The sequence below is a fragment of the Helianthus annuus genome, chromosome 11, assembly GCF_002127325.2.
Source record: "Helianthus annuus cultivar XRQ/B chromosome 11, HanXRQr2.0-SUNRISE, whole genome shotgun sequence".
NCBI classification, from domain to species: domain Eukaryota; kingdom Viridiplantae; phylum Streptophyta; class Magnoliopsida; order Asterales; family Asteraceae; genus Helianthus; species Helianthus annuus.
In genome coordinates this window covers 39856282-39881112 of record NC_035443.2, presented here as the reverse complement: position 1 = coordinate 39881112, position 24831 = coordinate 39856282, and the positions used below count along the sequence as shown (strand labels likewise).

Below are 24831 nucleotides of genomic sequence, written 5' to 3'. Positions count from 1 at the left end.
TAGACACAACCTCCTCTTGCTCATTAGAATCGGGAACGCCAGACTCCTCCAAAATAGACAACCGTATCATCATTAGTAAATAATAAACTAAAACAACAAGCAATTAAAACATTTACGCTAATAACTGTTACCGGAACGCCTTCGTGCCCCCACTTTTCGCTAGAATACTGCCCGAAGATATAGTTGCCGTCCCAATATGATGACATTTCAACACTCCGGGATGATAATAACGTAAAGACAAATAAAATGAGAAACAGAATGTGAGTGTTTGTTTGTTGAATGCTCGGATGTGGACCAAGAACGCACTGTAGGTTGTATTTTATGTGAGTTAAAGACGCCTCGTATAGGTCTTTACTCCCCGTATGCCTTTAAGTCATGTCGGGCATAGTCTCATCATAGTCAAATCGGTCAGTCCAAGACGCCTCGTATAGACCTATACGAGGCGTCTAAGTACCTTCGTATTGACCCTTCGTACAGGGCTAGACTCCCCGTATAAGTTGACTGATGTGACGTTGTACGAGGTGCAGAAGCTGTCGGGAAAAGCAAACCTATACGCCTCGTATAGGTCTATACGAGGCGTCTAGAAGGGTGTGGATTTAGGGAATAAGGTGTCTGAATATGTACACCCTTTATTTATTTTATACATGAACGGTTTTTACATATACTTTCTATATACAGAGCAATGTTTCTTGTGTACCAATTATGTATTCGGGTACATATAATATCGTGGTTTAGTCACGTCACACATTGATTTGAGTAACTATTAATACGTGGTTAAACCAATAGGAGTGCAAGGTGAATCAAAGATACATCTTGTCTACATAGAAATGTAAACCTACTGATCAAACTTGGAGGGTGAGAGATGGCACTTGAGCAGATGGCCCCATTACCATCTCATCAAACCTCAAGTGTCATATTGATGTGATCGATATGTTTCACCAATACACCTCCCTTTTCATCCCCCCAACCTCCTCATCTTTAGATTCATTCCATTATTACCAAACTTATCAAAAATAACTCCACACTCTTTGTTGATCTAATTATATATGTCAGTTGATAGAGGAAAGGAGCCTGCTGAACATGGATCATCAGGGGATCCACCACCTTCTCCCAGCCGCTACGAGTCTCAAAAACGAAGAGACTGGAATACCTTCGGACAATACCTGAGGAACCTAAGGCCTCCTGTGCACATCTTTCAGTGCAACAGCAACCATGTGCTTGAGTTCCTCAGGTACTTGGATCAATTTGGAAAGACTAAAGTTCACTTGCAAGGCTGTATCTTTTATGGGCAGCCTGAGCCACCGGCTCCTTGCGCCTGTCCACTTAGACAGGCTTGGGGAAGCCTTGACTCCCTCATAGGCCGGCTTCGAGCAGCCTATGAGGAAAATGGAGGGTCACCCGAATCGAACCCTTTTGCTACGAGTGTGATTCGGGTTTACCTTAGAGAAGTGAAGGAATGTCAAGCAAAAGCTAGAGGAATCCCTTATAAAAAGAAGAAGAAAGCTACAAAGGGAGGAGAAGACTCTAGTTCCACATGAGTGAATCTATTCTCTTGGAGTCTTGGTTGTAAGTTTCTTGTCTTGATCAATTCATACTCTTTTGATTTATCAATCCAGATCTTATAAAACATAAAAGCATACTCCATTTAGAAATCTAGTAACTTTTGAAATTAATGTTAATAGATCTGATACAGGCATAAACAGTAAAGACCTAGAGTAGTAGGCTGTCATCAGGTATGTTGCAGTTGTTGTGCCCTAATGTATCGACGCTATAATCCAAATAAAATTAAGCCTGTCATCTTCTGGAGCAAGATCTTCAGATCTTAAAAATATTTCTTTAACTTCATCTTTTCTTCCAGTATACATCATCACTGATTAACAACTTGCCAATGTGATATTTTCAAATATATAGTTAGCAACCATATGCAAAATATATTATTATTAGATACTCCAATTATTTGTTTACAAGTGGAAATAAATTATGCAATATGAAGTGATAGTACACACACAAAGGGAAAATATATTAGTAATGTAAGCTAATCTTCCCCCTAAAACTAACCAAAATATTTCTCTATACGATTAAGGTAATTAGAATGTAAATATTCAAATTTCGTTTCTATGATTTTACTTAGCAGATCACATCTGTGAATCTAATCATAATTTGTTTCTCCGTTGGCATAAGATCAGCTGCATGTATATCACGTTTTGATATTAATTATAAACATTAGCAAGGTTATCCGTAATTGCATAAATATGGGAAAAAGGAAAAAGTATATACTATTAATTAGGCGATGTGTTGTGGGATGTATTGGGGGCGCCAACCATTCCACGTCATCGGGGCGCTAGGTGCGCACACCACCACGGAGGGGCTCTATCAAAGGCGTGGGGCGGGGGCTTGGCTAGAATCGCGAGCGTGGGGAATGGAGGAGGGACGCGCATTGGTGGTTGAATGTGGTTGCAACAAGAAAGGGGCGTGTTCACCACAATAAGGGGTGCTATTCGAAAAAGGTGAATGATGGTTGCTTACGTAGCACCTACGTAACGCCACTTTTTTCCATTTGAAGCACTAATAAAGCTGCTCACGTACAACACATGTATGTTAAATTTATAATCTAACTTAAAACTAACCTAAAAGATACAGTAAATTACATAAATCATCACCGTTGATTGACCCAAAAAAATAGTAGTATCATCCGTCATTGATACTGTTTATGTATTTTGTCCATACCTTTACGTTTCTTTGTATTTTGGTTCCATAAAAGTTAACAAACGAACTTCCAACTTTTTTAAAATACCATTTTACCAATATATATACATATACACACACACTTGAACTATACATGAAATGAGACAACTGTCTTCCTACACACATAAAACTAATTTTAAGAACTAATACAAGAACTGTATGAACACTATTGTTTTCTAAAACATTAATTCATATTGTGCGAAAAGAGTAAAACCGTACGTAAGAAATGTTTATTTCTCTGTCCCTCTATATTTTTCATATGTGCACAAAACATACACCTTATGTATTTTGCATATTACATCCACACAAAAAGTTATACATTATATCTACTACACATGTAAAATCAAAAGCCAAAACGCGATATATATGTGTGTGTGTATATATATATATATATATATACAAGTTTATCCAACACAATTTCATGTCTAAAAGCAAGTTTCATTACTTAGGAGGTAACTGCCTAGTTCCTAATTATTGCTTGCATCACCACCTGAATCCCAAAAACTGATCGATGCTCTTGCTTGCCTAGTTCATTACTTAGGAGGTGACTACCTATGTATATAAATTATATAAAAAATATATGGTTTGTGTGTGAGAGTGACATGTCCTTCCATTCCCTTTCGTTTGGAATACCAGGTGTAGCAAGAAATGTACACCAAATCGAACAGCTCCTCCAATGGGGCATTCCCTTTCCGGATGTTACCTAAGTATCCGTTTTTGTTGCATTGGTGGTGTTCTAAACGAAACTACAATTATTCATAACATTAGAGCATTCACATTCTATCCACCAAATCTTGAGAGATGGGTTTTTAAATTATAAAAAGTGGTTTAAGTGGTTGTGAGTGGAGGAGAGAGAAAATGTTACTGTTCATCTGTATATTTGGGGGGACACTGTTCATCCTGTATAATTTTTTAATATATTTTGAAAGTGGTTGTGAGTAGAGGAGAGAGAAAATGTAATATATATTGAAAAGGAGAGAGAAAAAGTATTTGTTTTTAGTGGAAATATATTGATATAGGAGTTGTTTTTTAGTAGAATGTATGTATATTTTTAGAGGGCGGAATGTATAAAACACAATTTATACAACCTGTTGTCATCATTTTAAGATAGATTACAAATTTGAATGTAACTAATACTTGAAGTACGTGTGTGTTTACATATGTGTGTAATATTAAGGTTCATTACAAAACTTATTTAAATAGAAACTAGGTTAACATCATTTGAATGTATTTTATATAATGTAATGAGTGATAGTTATTTACATGAAATTGTTTGCCATTCATAAAAAAATTTACATGAAATTGGTTATATAATGACTTGATGTTTATAATAAATATAAAAGTAATTACTAAAACAAAACGATTATGCTAACAATTAAATAGTTAGTTTTCTAAAGTTATCAAAGCGACGTTTAAATGAATCTATAAATATATTGAAGATAATATTTATACTTTTGAGAAAACCAAAAAGGCACTCTAAAATATATAGAAAAAAAGAATTACCAGACAACTAGCAATATTTATTGAAACCCGTGCTGAAGAAACAGTGATCTAATTAAGGTATTAATTAGAGGGGTTTATGTTCCTATCATAATGGTTAATCTTCTTTGAGGTATTTGAGCTCCGACTGGTAAATCAACCTGCAAAACAGAACACCGTTACTCGTTAAGAGGGGAATGTGGGGGTTTCCCTCTTAACCGGGCTCCGGCGTGAGAATAAGCGACTGCTTTGAGAGTAATTAAGTAGCTAAGAGTAAGAGCCGAGAGAATAGAATGAATAACCTGAGGAATGAAGGTCTCTATTTATAGCCGAAGAGGTGTAAGAGGTTGTGGGCTGATGGGCCTTGGGCCAGAAACGGACAACAACGAATATGCTCTTTGCCTTGCTGGCCTCGACTGCTTAGTGGCTTCTAGATGCTCGTCGGTGCTGGCGCACCTTGATTGGAGCCACGTGTCATTGTTGTCGGCCTTGTTGTCCCTTCTGTCATCAGCAGACAAGTGGAGATCGTGGGACAGTTGTCCCCGTCTCTTGATTGGTGCCATGTAGGCGTCCTTGTGTACTTATCGTCAGAAGATCGTGGCGCACGATTGAACAGAGCCTGCTGGACGCTCATTGGTTCTTTTTGCTGCCACTTGTACCCTGTGTACCTCTGTAGGTAACAGCGCGTCTTCTTACGGAGAGGATTTTGTTTGGTGGCAACTAACCCGCGCGGGGATAGTGTGCTCACTTATACCATTGTTTTTATGCTAAGTGTTGCTATCTGACTTTATTATGTGCTCTTCCTCGCGCGGGGGTAAGTCATAATGTGACGTAAGCTGCGCGAGGTTGTTTTTATCAAGTTGTTATGCTAAGGAGTATGGTCTCACGTGCAACCTGTTATGAGGTTTGCGCGACTTTTTGGGACCATACCCCTTCAAGTCCCCCCAGTCCAGTGCTGCACCATGCGCAACGCAAGTGGTTGGAGCTCTGGACTTGATAAAAATAAGAGAAGGGGAAGTTGTCCTTTCGGTCTTGACTTGTAAGGCGCATGTAGAAAACTGTTGTTTTCGATGCGCAGGTACTAGGCAGGTGTCGAGTGATATCTTGTTTGTCCTTTTAATCGCGCGAGGTATTAGTAGTTTACGTATGTCTGGCGCGACTCATGTGACTTCTGCATGAAGTTACTTGCACGTTGTATGGCGGGAAACTTCGAAATTTGAACCTCTGACAGGTTGGTGAGATAAGTCGCTGAGGGCGACGTTTGAGTTGACCCCTGGCACGGGTGTCATCATGCCGCCTGCGGCGGTTGCACTTCATGTCAGGAGAGTGGGTGCCACGCGCGCGTGATAACCGTCGTCCCTGTTTTCCCGCTCGACGTGGCAACCTCTCGTTGGTTGCCCTTGCGGCTAGTGCGGCACGGTTACCCATCGCATTAAATGCGATGGGTATAAATATCCGAAGAGAAAGGTGAAAGATTCACTTTCTCTTCGTTTCTTCTCCGATTTCCTCTCAAAACTCTTTGAATCTTCAAAGTGTTCTTCATTTTCTTCAAGATTTCTTCAAATCTTCAAAACTTCTTCGAGCCTTTTTCCAGATTTTCTTACGAATATGAGTGAAGAACATCGAGAGGCTCCTGTTAGTGAGGAGGGACCAGTTCCTGTCCTCAGGTGGGATTTAGGTCTCTTCGAACAGATTGTTCGAAGTTTTAGGTTTCCACCGGAGTGGGACGCCCGGTATCCGGCTCAGGGCCAAACCGCGGCTGATGCCCCACCCGGCTATATTACCCTTTATGAAGATTTCTTTCTTCAGGGTAACTTCCGGCTGCCGGCGACCAATTTTCTGGGTAGCATCCTCTCTTACTACCAGTTCCACATATCTCAGATGAGTCCACCTGGGATGGTGAGGGTGAGACACTTCGAGTTCTTATGCCAGTCTCATGGCATCGAGCCAACTGTCGACAAATTTCGATCATTCTATCAACTCCAAAGGACGATGGGGTTCTTTTTGTTTGCAAGCCGAGGTGCGGCGAAGAAGATCTTGTTGAATCCACCGAAGAGTTTCCATGACTGGAAACCCAAGTTCTTCTTCATCAGGGAAGAAGTCGTGCCGGTCGCTATGACCTTTAGGGAATGGACTGAGGCCATACCCAAGGAAGATCTGCCGATCCCGAAGACGGCTTTGTGGTATCAACAGCTGACCCCAACCCCTAACCGGGTGTTTGAAGAAAATGTTTTAGTTGCAGCCAAGATGAGTGACCAGTGGTCACCTAGCAGCAGGGAGGTTCCTGTGCTAAAGCTTGGCGATCAAGGTTAGTCCTTTGTTTGTTTTTTTTCTAAGTAAATTTGCTGCAAATGCTTCTTACACTTTTTTATTTATAGAAGCGCAACTCTACCAAGCTGCCTTCACTACCTTTGGTGGCTCCATGGGTGTTCGCGCAGTGCGCGATGATGAAGAGAGCTGGTATGACCAGATTAAAGGGAACTTCATGTTTCCAGCTGCTGATGCTTTCGCTTCGCCGCCGACCGCTACTGAAGGTGCGCAATACCCAAAACCTCGTCCATTGCGCTCTGTGACTCTCGCTGGGAAAGAAACTTTCTATCTTTCCAGCGAGGAGTCCGTAGGATCTTCCAACGGCGAGCTAAGCTCTTGGTCTAAAATATTTGCAGGTGTGTTGCGCGACCTGGGGATTGACCCAGAGGAGAAGAAGAAGAAACCGGTGAAGAAGAAGAAGAAAGCGGAGCCGGAGGTGACCAGCAAGGGCACTGGCCCTAGTCGCGCAACAGCTGCTGCTGGCAAAGGTACTCTTCGCCTTCGTCAACGTGACTTGGATGATTATGTGATCATCAGTGACTCATATGAAGGTTTATCACATGCAGCTAAGGGGAAAGCTGGTGCTGGTGGGTCAAAGAGTTCTGGGAGCGCGGGTTCTCGCAACCCTGAAGCTGGCGCGACTCCGTCTTTCCCAGAGGACGAAGAAGTGGAAGAGGAAGATGCTGCTGCTCAACTTATTGGGCGAAAGAGGGGTAGGAGCGAGGCTACAACTGGTGTGGCTTCCGCGCCTCAATCTGTTGTGATCCCTGCGATAGGGAAGACGAGCAGGCTGCGCTCGTTGTATCAATTTTCTCCTGGTATGTTTCTATCTTCTCTTTTTTTTTCTAAAGAACTTCTTTGCTTATACTTGCCTTGTTTTGTAGAGATCAAGAAGAAGACCCCTGAAAAGGCGGTTACATTCGTTGAGGCGGGGGCGAAAAGGCCCAAGATAACCGTCAAGTCCACTGACGCTGCAGCTCAGGACGCCGCGAAGGCGGCTGAGGCGCAGCGAAAGGTGGAGGAGGCGCGTAAGAAAGAAGAGGAGAGGAGAAAGAAAGAAGAAGAGAAGAAGATAGAGGAGGAGAGAAAGAAAAAGGAGGAGGAGAGGAAGAAGAAGGAGGAGGAGGATAGGAAGAAGAAGGAGGAGGAGGATAGGAAGCGGAGGGCGGAGCAGGAGAGGCTGGCTGAGGTGGCTAAGAAGCAGGCCTTGGAGAAGGAGATGGCGGCGAAAAAGGCTATGGATCAGCCTCTTAAACCTCCAGGCCCTGAGGTCACCAAGCCACCTAACACCGGTCCTGTTACTACTTCCAAGGCTTCTAGCCGCTTTTCCTCAAGTGGCGCGAGCTCTGGTGGAGCTGGGGGTTATAACCCCAATGTGGTAGGGGCGAAAGATACCGTTGGAGATATCTACTACAAGACATATACTGAAGAAGAGCGCGGTGATGCCCTCCATCATGCCCCCTGGAGCTTAAAACAGAAGGATACATTTGCTGAGTTTAGCGCTTCTCGTGAATGGTTTTTGAATTCCTTCCCCCCTGGTGAGGTCAATCGGCAAAGGGCAAAAACCCATGAGATGTTATATCGTACTTATATTCTTGGGGAGGCCAATGCCCGCTCTGCCAACCATCAGATCGTTCGCGAATGGCGGACGATGGTCAGAGAACGTGCCGATTGGGAGGGTTACCGCGAGCGTACTCTGAAGCGAATTGCGGAGTTTGAGAAGTCGAAGGCTGCGCTCGACGAAGAAAGAGCCAAGTTTGAGGCTGATAAGAAGGCAGAGGAGTGGGGCCGCGAGGGGCTGCAGAAAAAACTCCACAATGCTGAGGAGCAACTGGCCAAGGAGAAGGCCGAGTTTAAGCGTATATGCGCCCAAGACAACGAGCGTACTTATGCTCTACGACAGAAGATCGTTGGTCTTGAGGCTACAGTTGCGGACTTGACCTCAAAGGTGGAGGAGGCGCAGGGTGAAAAAACTGCCAAGCAGCAGATGGAGGTTAGTTCTACTGATTCTCGTTCTTCCTTTTTGTTTACGAAATCTCTCTAAGTCAATTCTCAAGGTGTTTGTCAATTTTTAGGTTGAGCTGACTGAAGCCAAGGTGCAATTGTCTAACAAGGACAAGGATCTCCATGCCAAGGACGTTGAGATAGCGGAACTCAAGCGTCGCTTGAATGAGCAAATCGACAGATGCGAGTCTTTGGAGATTGACCTTGAGGCTGAGAAGGTCAAAGCTGCTGATGCTGAGGAGGCGCGTGCTGTGAGCACTGCCGCGCTGAATGTGGCTCAAACCAACTACTCTGAGGCTCAAGGTATCGTCGATACACTTGTCTCAGAAGCGGAGTGGATGCGCACTCGTGGAGTAGTGATGGTAAGTGCCTTGTGCTTTTTTCTTAAGTTGACTTGAAGAGTTTTTTCTTTAATGCTTATCTTTTGTTGAAGGTTGCCAACTCCATCTTGAATGCGAACGAGCTAGATCGCGCTGTGGCGGCTCTGACAGATGCGGCGCGTGCGGTGGGTCACCGAGGAGGTTACTTGGAGTGTGCTGATCATGTTGAGCAAATGCTCGGGCAAGAATTTGACACAAGCCACTGCTCAGTAACAGATCGTGCCGATGCTGCGCTGGCAAATGCTGAAAATTCCTATGACAACCTCTCCTTGCCTATCATGGAGTTGGTTGTCGAATCGTTAAAGAAAGACGACTGGTGCCAGCGTCTTAAGGCAATCCTCGATCCACCGGTCACCGTCGAGTTGTCCGACGAAGAGCCAGCTGGTGATGATGGCGATGATGGCAATGATGATGATGGTGAAGACGACGGAGATGATGGTGATGATGGTCGCGAAGAATAGGATAGTTTGTTGAGTAGATAGTGGATAGGCATTGGTGCCTTTGTAATTTCTTTGCTAGTCTTATGTATGATGCTGCGCAGTTGCGCAAGATGTTAATGGAACCTTTTGTTGTTTTTTTTTTTTTTTTTTTTTTTTTTTTTGTTGCAATTACTGCATTGTTATAAAAACTTATGCTAAATTAGCTCGAATAAATGGAAGCGTTTTCTAAGTATAAGGTGGCCACCCGGTCTCGCGCCTTGTTTGCGGCGGACCTTGGAGGTGGTTTGAACCATCTCAAAATGCTGGAGTGTTTTCGCGCTAATCAGAAGTTTAACATGCATTTGTAACGAAAAAACAATGTAATAAAACATGTCGTATGTTTTCATTCAAGTCAGGAGTTGGCTCTTAGGCCTTCATACATATTTGCCAATGGCTCGTAGCCGGCGTAGCGAAATTGAAAAATGGCGCAAGGCCGAAAAGATTACATATAGCATTTGCGCAATTGTTGCGCATTCCAAGTTCTTGGTAAGATGTGGCCATCTAAGGTGCGCAATTTGTAGGCCCCTTTGCCCAGGACCTCATGAATCAGATATGGGCCTTCCCATTTAGGTGCCAATTTCCCTGGGCGTTCCGCATTTGATGCTTCGTTGTCGCGAAAGACGTACTCCCCTGGATTGAAGGTACAAATGCGAACCCTTGTGTTGTAGTACCTTTCCAGCTGGGTTTTGTATTTGGCCTCTCTGATTCTTGCGATTTCGCGTCTTTCTTCTAACAAGTCTAAGTCTAGACGCCTTTCCGCTTCATTGTCAACCGTGTTGACCGTTGTCATTCGTGGCGAGGGTAGGCCAATCTCTGCCGGGATTACCGCCTCTGAGCCATAGACCAGGCTGAAAGGGGTCTCGCCGGTACTCGTCTTTGGCATGGTCCGATGAGCCCATAAAATGCTTGGGAGCTCATCGACCCATCCGCGCCGCCTTGTTCCTAATCTGGCCTTTATCCCTTCGACGATGCATTTGTTCACACTTTCCACTTGTCCGTTGCCTTGTGGGTGCGCAACGGAGGTGAAAGTGTGTTCAATGTTCATCTCCTTCATCCAGTTCTTAAGATCGTCTGAAGCAAAGTTGGTGCCGTTGTCTGTCACGATCTTGAGCGGGAGGCCGAATCTGCATATGATGTGCTCCCATATGAACTTGCGCACAATCATAGCCGTGGTGGATGCAAGGGCTTTGGCTTCTACCCACTTCGTGAAGTAGTCGACAGCTACTATGATGAACTTCACGGCGCCGGGGGCATCCGGGAAAGGTCCCACCATGTCAATTCCCCATTGCTGAAAGGGCCATGCAGTGGACACGGGGATAAGATCATTTTTAGGCCGCAACGTTTTTGGAGCGTGCCTCTGGCAAGAGTCACACTTGCGGATCTCCTTCATTGCGTCAACATGCATACCAGGCCAGTAGTAACCGGCGCTCATGATCTTCGCGACAACCATCCTTGGTCCGGAGTGGATGCCGCAAATCCCTTCGTGGATTTCCCTTATCAAATAATTCGCGTCCTGGGGGTCCACACAGCGCAGTAGTGGTCCCAGGAAGGATTTTCGGTATAAGATACCGCTGTTCATTTCGTACTGTAGGGCTTTGTTTTGGATCTTTCTTGCTTCCGCTTTGTTCTCGGGAAGCACCCCCTCTTGCAGGTATTGGATGATGGGGGTCATCCATGATGTCTGCCCTGTTTCGATTACGTTAACTTGGCGCAATAAAACCGATGGGTTCTTGAGTACCTCTATCCTTACATCCTTGGCGAGATGTTGAAAGGAAGTCGAGGCGAGCTTGCTCAAAGCATCGGCAGGCTTGTTTTCTGAGCGATTAATGTGTATAACTTTGTGGGATTTGAATTGCTGTAGCAATTCCTTCGCTTGTTCCAGATACAAGGCCATGACTTCTCCCTTCGCGTCGTATATGCCGTTTACTTGACTTGCGATCAGGAGTGAGTCAACATGTGCGCGCAAGCTTTTTGCTCCCATCTTGATGGCGAGACGTAAGCCTGCCAGAAAAGCTTCGTACTCAGCTTCATTGTTGGTGTTTTTGAAGTCGAGCTTAATGGCGTAAGTAAACTCGTGCTTTTCTGGGCTTACTAGACGTAAACCTGCTCCCGCGCCATCTTCATTTGATGCCCCGTCAGTGTAAAGCATCCAAGTTTCTTCTGCTGTGTTTTCCTTGGGCGTCTCTATCATCTCGCATTCTTTGATTTTATCAGCCGGCACTTCCGTGATGAAGTCGGCGAGGACCTGCCCCTTAATGGCTGGGCGCGGCCTATACAAGATGTTATGGCCGCCCAGTTCAATGGCCCATTTCGCCAACCTGCCTGATGTCTCAGGCTTCTGAAGTATAGTGCCAATGTGGAAGTTGGTAAGCACAGTTATCACATGGCCTGTGAAGTATCGGCGCAATCTTCGGGAGGCGTGTAGTAGTGCAAGAACCAGCTTTTCCATTGTGGAATATCTTGTTTCCGGGTCTGTGAGTACCCTGCTGACGTAATAGATCGGGGTTTGCACGCCATTCCTGTCTACCAACAATACTGACCCTACTGCCTTATCCGAGGAGGACAAGTACAGCACAAGGGGCTCTTTTTCAAACGGTGCCGTCAGCGTAGGGAGTTCGATCAGACACGCTTTCATTTGTTGAAAAGCTGTTTCGGCTTCCGGGGTCCATTTGAACTCTTGCTTCTTTACGCAATTGCGCAACGTGCTAATGAAGGGATACGACTTTGCGGCGTGATTGGAGAGAAAACGATTTAGCGCGGCCAGCCGGCCGGCTAGTCGTTGCATTTCCTTGATGTTTCTTGGTGAAGGCATTCGTTCTATAGCTTGGACCTTCTCGGGGTTCACCTTGAAACCGCCGTTTGTGACAATGAAGCCCAGAAACTTTCCTTCTTCCATGCCAAAGGAACACTTGGCTGGATTTAGCTTCATATTTACGCTGCGCAATGAGTTGAACGTTTTTTCGATGTCTTTTAACATTTGGTCCTCCTCGGGACTTTTCACCACTAGATCATCGATATAAACCTCAATGTGCTTTCCGATGTCACCTGCGAAGGTTTTGTCCATCAAGCGTTGATAAGTCGCGCCTGCATTTTTTAAACCAAAAGGCATTTTGGTGTAGCAGAATATTCCAAGATCAGTCCTGAAGGCTGTCTTGTCTTCATCTTCTAGCTTCATCTGCACTTGATGGTATCCTTTATAGCAATCCAGAAAGCACTTCCATCGGTATGGCGCGAGAGAATCAATTTTTTTATCGATCTCAGGCAAGGAATAGCAATCCTTTGGGCACGCCTTGTTGAGATCAGTGTAATCTACGCACATGCGCCATCCGCCATTTGATTTTTCTACCATCACAGGGTTCGCGACCCAGCTTTGGTATCTTACCTCTCTCAGGATTCCAGCCTTGAGCAACTCACATACTTGCTCATTCATCGCTTTTGTCTTATCCGCGCCTAGGCTGCGCCTTCGCTGGGCTTTTGGTTCTACAGAAGGGTACGTGTTTAAGCAATGCTCAGTTATGTTGCGCGGGACGCCGGTCATGTCTGACGGGGTCCAGGCAAAAATATCCATGTTGCGGAACAGCAGTTGCTTTAAATGTTTTCTGATGTCTGACGAAATGGCGTGGCCAATTGTCACTGTCTGCTCTGGGTACTTGCGGTTTAGGACCCATTTTTCTGGCTCGGTCGTAGAGACCTTCGCCGCTTTTGTTGGGCGCAGCTCTTCAGTTGACATCACTTCTTTCTTGGCGTATATGATTGCGACGCCTGTCTTGGTAGGAAAACCTATGGCAGAATGAGGTGTTGAAGTCACCATGTTTAGTTCGCCTTGTGTTTCCCTTCCAAGAAGCACATCATGCCTTGATTTCACTGGCATTACCATAAAGTTCACATTTGTTGTTCTTGAATGTTTCCCGTCAGAGAGTGTGACAGGGAAACTGATTTGGCCGAGAGGGAAGACCATTTCGTTGCAAAAGCCGGACAAAGGATAATCGACTGGCTCGAGTCTCGCTTTGTCTTCTTCATCGAATTGATTGAAACATTGTTCGTAGATGATGTCGGCTGTGCTTCCTGGGTCGACGAAGATGTACTCTGTTTCATAGTGACCAATTATACCAGTAATGACGACGGGTCGTGTAGCGCGAGGACCGCCGCGCACTACTGGGAATATGACTTGCTGTTCTTGCCAAGAAGGCTCATAGGGCCGTTTGCCTTTTTCTCTCGCGGTGTATCTTGGTCCGTTGACCATGTGAGTCTCTAGCCGTCTCACCTTTTTGTGGTTGCCTTCATCGTGACGCTGGAGCTGACGGGTGTCCTTGCGCACATTCTTCACTAAATGGCTTAGCTTGCCGCTTTTGAGCGCTCTTTCGATTTCCTGGCGCAAACTGTAGCAGTCATCGGTCAAGTGCCCCGAGTCTTTGTGAAAATCGCAGTATAAGTTAGGGTCTTGCCCTTTCTTGTTTGTCATCGGCCTTGGCGCCTTGAAATCGACATTCTCCGTCATCAATACCTCCTTTGGAGTTTTTGTGAGCGGAGTCCAGTGTTTGTCACGGTTGTCGTCTCTGACTGCTTTCTTGTAACCGATTCGGTCAATCGTATCTCGCGCATCTTCTCTGTAACGTGGCCTGTCGTCGCGGCCTCTGGGTCTCTCAGACTTCCAGTCATGACTCTTGTACTTGTTGCGCTTGTTGTTGTTGTCGCGCGGCCTCTCGTTTGCTCTTGAGAATCGATCTTCGGAGTAATAACCCTTTCCACCAGCAAGGGACTCCTCGGTTTGCGCGACGATCTTTGCTGCTTCCATCAGTTTATCCCACTCTTTTGGCATCCCATCTTTGCCTGTGATGGTTCTAATGAGGCTATCACAGCGTATAGCCTTCTTGAAGTGGCAGCGCATGAGTTGCTCACTGACTCCGCCAATCTCTAAACATTCTTTGTTGAAACGCGTGATGAAGTCTTCCAGACCTTCACCATCCCTTCGCCATATATCTTCTACTTCCGCCGTATCACGCTGATAGCGACGTTGTTGGCTAAAATAGCTTAAGAATTGTGTCTTGAAGTCTGTCCATGACTTAATTTTTCCGGGCGGAAGGCTGTCAAACCAGGCGCGAGCCGCTCCGGTCAGCGTTTGAATGAACAGGTGGCACCACATGGGCATGTTCCAACCTCCCATGCAGCCCACACTCGTGAATGTTCTGACGTGGTCGTCTGGGTCAGTCAACCCATTGAATTTCCCAACGGTTGGGGGTAGCTTCTCTCGTGAGAGTGGTGCGAGTGCGATTTTCGGGATAAACTTGGAGTGTTCCGCAGCTTCCGCTGGCCTGTAAGCCAGGCGGAAATCTCTTTCAGCCTCTTCTGTATAGCCAATGTGTTGTCTTGGCTTATAGTACTCGTGGTTTTTTGGTAAACGATTGAAGACTGACGACTCTTCATCACCTTCCCATGTAGGATCATATGGGTCGGTTTCTTCCCATTCATTGTTCATGTTGCGCGGCGTGAGCCGGCTGTGAACAGGGCCTCGTTGAAGGTTCGACGGATATTCATAGTGACTATCCGTTTCCCCTCTTGTATCGCGCGTGTCTTGTACGCTTAAACGTCTTGTAGGGGGAGGCCTGTTGGTTCTGCCTTGAAGATTGGCTGGTGGTGGCATTTGGCGCACCCCCTGACTGGGAGGAGTGACCAAGGACGGTTCTGCCGTCAACACTGCCTGCTGCGCGATGAGCGATTGGTATGCTGCATTGATAGTGGCGATGTTCTTGGCATACCACGAGGCTGGGGTTTCGCCCTCTGGTAAGCCAAGTAATGCAGATACATTTTGAGGTGGCACTGGGTTGGACGGTCCTTCGCCGTTGTTACCTGGGGTAGCCATTTGTGTGATACGGGTAACGCTCCCGCGCTGACCCCCCGTGTTGGTGATCTCAACTTCACCTATCTCTTCGATTTGGGCTTGGAGGTTTTGGACTCCTTCACCCAAGGCCGTGTTGGAGTTGGCTCCGAAGCCGAACTCTGGAAAGATTCCTTGACCAGTCATAGTCGAAGGATGAAAAGATGTCAAAGGCTCAAATAAAGAAGATGAGGGTGGTTATAGAAAAAATCGGTGGGCGCCAATGAAGAAACAGTGATCTAATTAAGGTATTAATTAGAGGGGTTTATGTTCCTATCATAATGGTTAATCTTCTTTGAGGTATTTGAGCTCCGACTGGTAAATCAACCTGCAAAACAGAACACCGTTACTCGTTAAGAGGGGAATGTGGGGGTTTCCCTCTTAACCGGGCTCCGGCGTGAGAATAAGCGACTGCTTTGAGAGTAATTAAGTAGCTAAGAGTAAGAGCCGAGAGAATAGAATGAATAACCTGAGGAATGAAGGTCTCTATTTATAGCCGAAGAGGTGTAAGAGGTTGTGGGCTGATGGGCCTTGGGCCAGAAACGGACAACAACGAATATGCTCTTTGCCTTGCTGGCCTCGACTGCTTAGTGGCTTCTAGATGCTCGTCGGTGCTGGCGCACCTTGATTGGAGCCACGTGTCATTGTTGTCGGCCTTGTTGTCCCTTCTGTCATCAGCAGACAAGTGGAGATCGTGGGACAGTTGTCCCCGTCTCTTGATTGGTGCCATGTAGGCGTCCTTGTGTACTTATCGTCAGAAGATCGTGGCGCACGATTGAACAGAGCCTGCTGGACGCTCATTGGTTCTTTTTGCTGCCACTTGTACCCTGTGTACCTCTGTAGGTAACAGCGCGTCTTCTTACGGAGAGGATTTTGTTTGGTGGCAACTAACCCGCGCGGGGATAGTGTGCTCACTTATACCATTGTTTTTATGCTAAGTGTTGCTATCTGACTTTATTATGTGCTCTTACTCGCGCGGGGGTAAGTCATAATGTGACGTAAGCTGCGCGAGGTTGTTTTTATCAAGTTGTTATGCTAAGGAGTATGGTCTCACGTGCAACCTGTTATGAGGTTTGCGCGACTTTTTGGGACCATACCCCTTCACGTGCCCATAATGGGAGTAGTACAACTAAATCTAACACATAATGAATTTTATTTGGCTCAGAATATTGGAACAATTCTGGCGACTATTTTAATGCTATACTGTTTAAATTAAAATCGTTAAATATTTTATTTGGTTTTTAAGATGATACAAGTTTTGTGTGTATTTTTTCTCATGGAACTTAACTTAGTTACATATTGGCAGGATTCCCTCGCGCGATGCGTTGGGAATGTGGTTTATATCGGTATCTGTTTAGTTTATTACGGCACCAATACACTCGATATAACAACCAAAGAAAACTTTAAAAAAAAGTCATTTTATGCTTAAAAAGATACCAACACGTGTTTTATATCGATCGAAAACCATAAAAGTCGTAATAGTACTAATAATGGTATCGATGGGTGTATCACTTTGATCCGTTGTTATGGTACTGGTACGGTACTGACACTCGCTATATACTACGATATAAAAAAATACTAGAGCTTCTTTATTTTCTAAAGTAAAAAACTAAAGAGCTTCTTTTGATATATTTTTTCTTGAACGGACAAGGAATACAATACAAGTCATCCGGGCAAATCTATTATCGAAAAGTCACCTACGCTCTAAGAACACAAACATGGTGACCAAACTCGTCCATCATTTCACAAGAAACTCATCACCCAAAAGTCTCATGTGATAAAATCTCAGACCCAATTAACTAGAAAATATTCACCACATGAGAGTTCAAGTTATGACATCCACATTAAATGCCATAAAATACCTCTTTTCAAACCATTTAATCTAAGAATCATTGATAGCTTCTTTTGATTAAAAAAGAATTTTCGTTGGTGTCATGGTGTGTATATATAAAATCATATTTGTCACCCACAAGTTGCTCTACTCTTTTGTACAATGAGAGGGCCATGTTTTCAGAAATATGGAATAGGTGACATTTGTCCCTAGCACCCTTTAGTAGATTGATGGTCGTCTGCAACCGATTCTGTGGGGTTTTTACTTATTTGATTTTGTCGTTTTACGTTTTTGTAGTCAAAATATATTTTGCACTTGATTTCAAATCTCTTTAATATTTTCAGTAAAAAGCCGGAAGTGCACGACTGAAGACTACAATTGTGTATTCATGTGTTTTCCTCTCCAAAATCTATCATCACATCTTACCGAAAATTATTATCTGTTTGATTGCTTAGATTTCTTTTTGGTGTAATGGTATTGTGTGTTATGGTCTCGAGAGAGTTGATGGGGCTGTCACATCATCGGGCAGGTAGAAAGGGATCACCGCACCTTCTCTCTGTAATGAATTAACTAGTGACAATTTCAATTGAGACAATAAGAGAAGGAAATAGTAATTTTCATTGAAAGATTAGAAATTCCAGGTGGGAAGAGAATACAAGAATGGGCCAGGGTGAGAGAGATAGAATGATCACATAGATCTAACAAACTTTCCTGCCTTATAATAATAAAATAATTACTTAAATAGGTGAGTAACCAATTCAGTTATGCACTAGCTGAGGTGGCACTTATGATGAAGTCATGGTATTTCGTTGGCTGATTTGTTACTCTTTCACTTCTTCTTAACTGGGTTGGGCCATTTGTTTGTGTTCCACTGCTGTTGGGCTGGTTGGACCGTTCTGTTGGGCTCATGACAATACCGCCCCCATTAAGACCCACCTTGTCCTCAACTGAAAAATTAGGATACTGTTAGGCTAGCTGATAATCATCCTCCCAGGTGGCATCTTCCGGAGGCAAACCATACCACTAAACCAAGCTTTGAGAAACTAGTTGAGTACCTTTTAAAACCGAGCGCTTCTGACGAATAGCCTGAGGTTGTAGGATAATAGTGGACATAGAATCAACAAGATGCAAAGGGGTAATCTGATGAATTGGCTTACCAAGGCATTTACGTAACAAGGAAACGTGAAATATCGGGTGAATCTTAGCAGTGGTGGGTAAATCAAGTTTATACGCAACCGATCCAATTTTTGAAAGAACCTTATAGGGCCCAAAATAGTGATGACCCAGCTTAAGATGTCGTTCTAACCGGGCTGAGCCTTGCCGATATGATTGTAATTTAACGAACACCCAATCATCAATCTCGAACTGCACGTCTCGAAGGTGTTTATCAACTGCCAGTTTCATTCGGAATTGAGCCTTTGATAGATTCATTTTCAATAAAGCCAAGACATTGTCGCGTTCAAGCAATTGTTCTTCCAATGTGACATTAGGGGTTGAACCTCGTAAGTAACGAGTAAGAGATGGAGGCTTCCTCCCATACAAAACCTCAAACGGTGTCATTTGAGACGAAGTTCGGAATGAAGTATTATACCAAAACTCAGCCCCCAGTAAGAACTATAACCACCGTTGAGGATGATCTGCCACATAGCACCGAAGGTACATTTCTAAACATCGGTTAAGAGCCTCGGTTTGGCCGTCGGTTTGGGGGTGGTAGGTGGTACTAAACGTGAGGGTAGTACCGTTCATGCGATGCAATTCTTTCCAAAATTCAGTCATGAAATGGTTGTCATGGTCAGTCACAATTGAAAGTGAAATACCATGTAGCCGGTTAATTTCATTAATAAAGGAAGTAGCAACCGTAAAGCTAGTGAATGATGGTGGCAGAGCAATAAAATGACCGTATTTAGAGAATCGGTTCACCACTACCAAAATGACCGTCTTACCTAGAGAATTAGATAGGCAAGTAATAAAATCCAACGCAATATCTTCGAACACCGCTTGTGGAATGGGAAGGGGTTGGAGTAATCCACCTGGGACAAAAAGGAAAGCTTTATCTGTTGAAAAATTTGGCATTGGGAGATGAATTCTTTGACATCGGTTTTCATATTCTTCCAATAAAGAGTGGCAGCCAAACGTTGAAAAGTTCATGTAACACCTGAATGACCCCCGAAAGCCGAAGAATGGAACTCCAAAAGAAGTTGGTGTCGTAAAGCCGAGTTGTTGGGAACCAAGAAACGTCCTTTAAAACAGTAGCCCATTTTGGAGTGTATCATCTGGAAATAAAGCTTGGTCAGCAGAATACTTTTGTAGAAAGGAAGTGATTTCAGGGTCCGAATGGCAAGCTGAATGTAATTCCTGTAACAAAGTGGGAACCAGTGCAGAAATGGCTAAAAGATGGCCAACAGGAACATGTGATAAAGCATTTGCAGCGCCGTTTTGTGAACTGGGTCGGTACACAATGTCAACATCAAATTCCAAAAGCTTACCCAACCACTTCTGTTGTTCAGGAGTCTGAATAACTTGATCTTGTAAACGTTTAAGAGATTATTGATCGGTGACAATAGTGAAGCAGTGACGCAAGAGATATTGTCTCCATTTCGAAACGACTTGGGTGATAGCATACATTTCTCGATGATAAGTGGAAGCATTCAAGGGCAAAGCTTCTTGCTAAAGTAAGCCAATGGGTGTTTTTCTTGGGACAATACGGTCCCGACACCGGTACCCGAAGCATCCATTTCTATGGTAAATGGTTTAGAGAAGTCTAGTAGACCCAAAATTGGGGTGGAACTCAAAAGATCTTTAAGTTTGGTGAAGGCTTGAAGGTTGGTGTTCCAATAAAAGGAGTCCTTTTGGAGGAGGTCCGTTAGTGGACCGACAACAGAAGCATAGTTCTTAATAAATCTGCGGTAGTACCCCGTAAGTCCCAAAAGTCCGCGGACCTATCTCACAGTTTTAGGGACTGGCCAATGTTGAATGGATCCGATTTTGTCTGGGTCCACAACAACACCCTGGGACGAAACGACATGGGCTAAATATGCCAATTGAGATTGCCCCAAAACAAATTTGGATAGCTTAGCAACTAGCTGATTATCAAGTAATAATTGCAGTGTAACAATGAGATGTTGTAAGTGTTCTTGCCACGATTTGCTATAGATTAAAATGTCGTCAAAAAATACCAATATAAAGCGGCAGAGAAACGGTCGAGAAACATCATTCATAAGCCGTTGAAAGGTGGATGGCGCATTGGTAAGCCCAAAGGGCATCACCAAAAACTCGTAATGACCATCGTGTGTACGGAAAGCGGTCTTCATAGCATCACCGTTGGCAATTGGAATTTGATGGTAACCGGCAAATAGATCAAGCTTAGAGAAGTAGTGAGCACCATGTAACTCATCAAACAATTCATCCACCGATGGAATAGGAAAACGATCCCGCACCGTTATCGCGTTCAACGCGCGATAATCCACACAAAATCTCCATGTCTCGCCTTTCTTCCGAACCAATAAAACTGGCGATGAAAAAGCACTTGTTCTTGGCCGAATAATACCTTGTTGGAGCATGTCACGAACCAAACGCTCGATCTCTTGTTTCTGAAAACGAGGGTAATGGTATGGACGCACCAAAACTCGTTTGCTGGATGGTAATAAGTCAATGTGGTGGTCATGAGATCTAGGGTGTGGTAATCCATTAGGTGGGTGGAAAACAGGGGTAAACTTGGTTAAAACATCCTGTGAATCGGGAGGGTAGGTAGGTGGTGTGGTATCTTGAGGAAAAAGGCTCTAATGGTATAGTTGCCTAATGCCATCAGAGTGCATAAGATGGCTAAACCCATGGAATTGTATTTCTTGAGCTTGAGTAACATCACCTTGCCACTGTACTTGTCGGCCATTTAAAGTAAACTCAAAAATGGATTTTGAAGAATCAGTGAAAACTGGCCCGAGGGTTGCCAACCAAGAAACCCCCAAAACAATATCCCAACCTTGCAACGGTATAACCTAATAATCGGCATCAATAGTATGACCCTGGATAACCACTTCGATATTCTTAGTCGACCCCGAACATGGTAACCTTTCACCATTACCAACCAAACAGAGAATGGAGCAATTGATTCAATAGTCAGATTCAGGAATTTCGCAATTCGGGTTTGCCCGAAACAATGGGTGCTCCCCCATCTAACAAAATCTGAACCTCTTTTCCCTGAATTAACCTAGTAAACTGTAACGTGGTAGACGAACAACCACCCGATAACGCATTATAAGAAATCGCAGACTGCTTTTTAACCTCACCGAGTTATAACTTTTCAGCTAAGACATAATCATTACCTTCGGAAGATGGAGAAGCCGGTGAATCAATCGCATCAGGAGGATCATTATCGAAAAAGAGGAGCTGAGGAGCCGATTTACAATTATAGTCCCAAGTATATTTCTCGTCACAACAAAAACACAGGCCTTGGGAACGCTTTTGAGCTATTTCAGCTGAAGATAGATGACGAAAACCCACTTTGGAGGAAGAAGGAGGAGATGGCTTAGCTGGAAATTGAGTCATCTGAGTGGTCAGCGACATCGATTTGGGAGTAGGTAGTAAGGGTTTAGAAGATCCAAGAGAGACCCGGCCCAAGCCCTTTTCAAATTGGACCCGTCTTTCATGTAAATGGGCCTTTCCATCGCATCATCCAGAGTAACAGACCCATGGCAAATGACCGACTGCTTGATATCGGACTGGAGACCGGATATCGAGCAGCTAATTAAGAATTCTTCTGGCAATGGCATAGTACGATTGGAAATAGCCTTGAATCTAGAACGGTAATCAGCGACAGTGGAAGATTGATACAATTTAGCGAGTAACCCTTCTGTTTCTTCAAATTCAATCTAACAAAACCGCTTTAACAGAGCCGCAACAAACGCCTCCCAATCTGTAATCCGATGATGACAACATAACCAGTTGTACCAATTGGCAGCGGCATCATCAAGGTAAAATGAAGAAACAGTGAGTCGGTCGAGTACCAGAATCACGTAGAACTCAGAATAACGACCCGCGTGAGCAAGCCATCGTTCCAGATTTTCACCGTTGAATCTGGCTAAATAGATCGGAGCTGGTTTATGGGGGCCCAAAATGCTAGATCCTTCTTCATCCGGATCATACAACGCTTAGCACCCCACGGTTTCTTCAAACTATTCGATCCAGCACCAAAACGCTTGATCAATTCGTTGATGGAGTGTTGCAACGATGCGGTGGGGGTCACCACACCGTCTAGCTCTTGCCTCATAGCTTGCTGATCATTTTGAACATTCTTCACCATTTCTTCCATCACAAGAGAATGAGTTCCCTCTGCCATCTAATCAGAGGCTCAATAGAAAGCACCAAATTGTAATGAATTAACTACTGACAATTGCAATTAAGACAATAAGAGCAGGAAATAGTAATTTTCATTGAAATATTAGACATTCCAGGTGGGAAGAGAATACAAGAATGGGGATGAGAGAGATAGAATGATCACAGAGATCTAACAAACTTTTTATGCCTCATAATAATAAAATAATTACTTAAATAGGCAAGTAACCAATTCTGTTATGCACTACCTGAGGTGGCACTCATGATGAAGTCACGGTATTTCGTTGGCTGATTTGTTACTCTTTCACTTCTTAACTGGGCTGGGCCATTTGTTTGTGTTCTGCTGCTATTGGGCTGGTTGGACCGGTCTGTTAGGCTCATGACACTCTCTTTGTCAAATAAAATTTGTGACGATGGAGGGTTGTACCGGCTTTATCATGTGACGTGTCTCTCTCTTTCTTCCTCATCTCTCTCTCTCTCTCTCTCTCTCTATTCAATGTTAAAAATATATATAAAAAGAGGTCGACAGATTGAGGACGGATATAACATACGTTGAAGGATGAAGGTGAACGTCTTGAATGATGAAAGAGATGATGACGTGGTGATGAAGAATGGAGGGATGTGCGATTTAGCCTAAGAGTGAAAGGGGCACCATTAATAAACCAAAACTACCAACCAAAAATCAAGTGCCACATGATTTCAACTAAAACTACCAAAATCCTTCCAAAATTAATTACAATCGTGTGCAAATCTGTACCGATGTTAAAGTCAACTGGATTTAGGATATGGATCTAGAAGCCAAGATCGAGCATGCTTGGAGAAGGCCTGGAAAGCCTTCACCCCCCCCCCCTTCAAAAAGAAGCCCCACAAGGGGCCTTCTTTCTATTAGAGTCTTTGAGCTTGTTGTAGTCGGTCCTAAAGGGAGAACCTTTCTGCTAACCCCATGTCCTTGCGTGACTCGACTCTTCTTTGAGCCCCCTACCTGTGGAGGGGGGGGGGGGTAGATATTAAGGTGTCAAGGCACTCGAAGAAGGCCACAAGCGGAAGCAACTGATTGACCATCGGGTAGGAATCTTGGTGGTATTCTTTATGAATGAATGACCAATATTAGGGGCTGTTTGGCAACATCTGAATGGTTAAGTGCTGAACCAGTAAGAGGTCTGAACCAGTAAGTGTTGAACAAATAAGAGGCCTGAACCATTAAGAACTTGTATAATGTTTAACCGTTCAAAGGTAAATATCTAACCAATTCAAATTAGAGGTCTTAACTATTCAGACTCTGTATAAGTCTTAACCATTCAGAGGCAAATGTCTGAACCATTCAGACATCTGCTCGTGAAACAAACAGTCTGAACCATTAAGTGATGAACCAGTAAGAGGAGTAACAGGTCTGAATCATTAAAAGTCTCATTAAAATGTAAACAAACAACCCCTTAGTTTACACATGTTAAGGTTCAGTTGTGTAATTAATATTGTTAGTTAAAGAAAGCCTAGTCTTCAGCCCTTATATCCATGTAGATAGATGTAAACATAGATCATGATTGGATGTCTTTTTCATGTTCAATTTTTATACAACAAAAAGTTCCAGAATTTTATACTATTCAAATTGGTCATGTTTTGTTGTTAGCCTTGGGTACAAGGAAATTATTATATGTCAGACCATGTATTCTAACATAAACCAACTGATGCTCTATATTTATTATACTATTCAAATGTCACCCACTAATGCTCTATATTTGTTCTTTGGATATTTAGGAAAAAGGATACACCAAGATAAAACACACCAGGTGATGACATTATGCTTTTTTCATTCTTGGATTGGTTGGACTGGTCATTCGAGTTTATCTCTATTTGTCATTGTAATATCATCCTTGATTAATTTAGATAGTAATGGTGATTTATATCAGCCTTGATTGATTTAGATAGTAATGGTGATTTTGGTTTGAAAAAAAAATATTCGCGCATGCAGATGTAAACAATTTCCACAATGAGTTCGAATATTCACCAATGGTTAATTTAACCAATAGGAAAAGTACTCCCTCATAATTAACTAAAAACAATGCATTTTACGTTGTCTCATTTCAATCCCTCTTTTCTTCATCACATATACCATGCAAGGGAATCCGTGAGGACAAACACCTTCTTCCAATATTTTTACTTACTTTCTTTCTCATAGGCTCCCAAGTCACCTAAAAGCAAATAGAAAACAGGTGCATTAAAGATTTACACACAACAACTCAACCTTTATAAAGATTAAAACAAATTTTAAAATTGGGATTTTTTCATGAAATGGATTATTACTTTCTCAACTTACATAGATGCCAAGCAAAGTAAATTACTATAAACAAGTAACAACTAAACGTAAACCGTTACCACTAAAGTTACAAATAAGTCTAT

General features: G+C 43.6%; 2 protein-coding genes across 4 annotated transcripts; both read left to right on the top strand.

Moving 5' to 3' along the window:
* The first annotated feature begins 871 nt into the window (after positions 1-871).
* LOC110912319 (protein LIGHT-DEPENDENT SHORT HYPOCOTYLS 10) lies at positions 872-24363 on the top strand. Of its 3 annotated transcripts, XR_002577834.2 has the most exons (3): positions 872-1566; positions 1694-1733; positions 24190-24363. XR_002577834.2 is itself a non-coding variant. In XM_035979375.1 (2 exons), the coding sequence occupies exon 1, from the start codon at positions 1047-1049 to the stop codon at positions 1536-1538; it is 492 nt and encodes a 163-aa protein (XP_035835268.1). In that variant the 5' UTR covers positions 872-1046; the 3' UTR covers positions 1539-1566; positions 1694-1734. The 3 variants fall into 3 exon arrangements, 2 of the variants coding, with proteins under 2 accessions (XP_035835268.1, XP_022012701.1); XM_035979375.1 differs by lacking the exon at positions 24190-24363 and having other exon boundaries at positions 1694-1734; XM_022157009.2 differs by lacking the exon at positions 1694-1733 and having other exon boundaries at positions 874-1566.
* Positions 5833-9427, top strand: LOC110914114 (enolase-phosphatase E1-like). Its single transcript, XM_035979863.1, has 6 exons — positions 5833-6532; positions 6603-6758; positions 7101-7352; positions 7419-8527; positions 8610-8900; positions 8972-9427. The coding sequence occupies exons 1-6, from the start codon at positions 5833-5835 to the stop codon at positions 9377-9379; spliced, it is 2916 nt and encodes a 971-aa protein (XP_035835756.1). The 3' UTR covers positions 9380-9427.
* Positions 24364-24831: the final 468 nt, after the last annotated feature.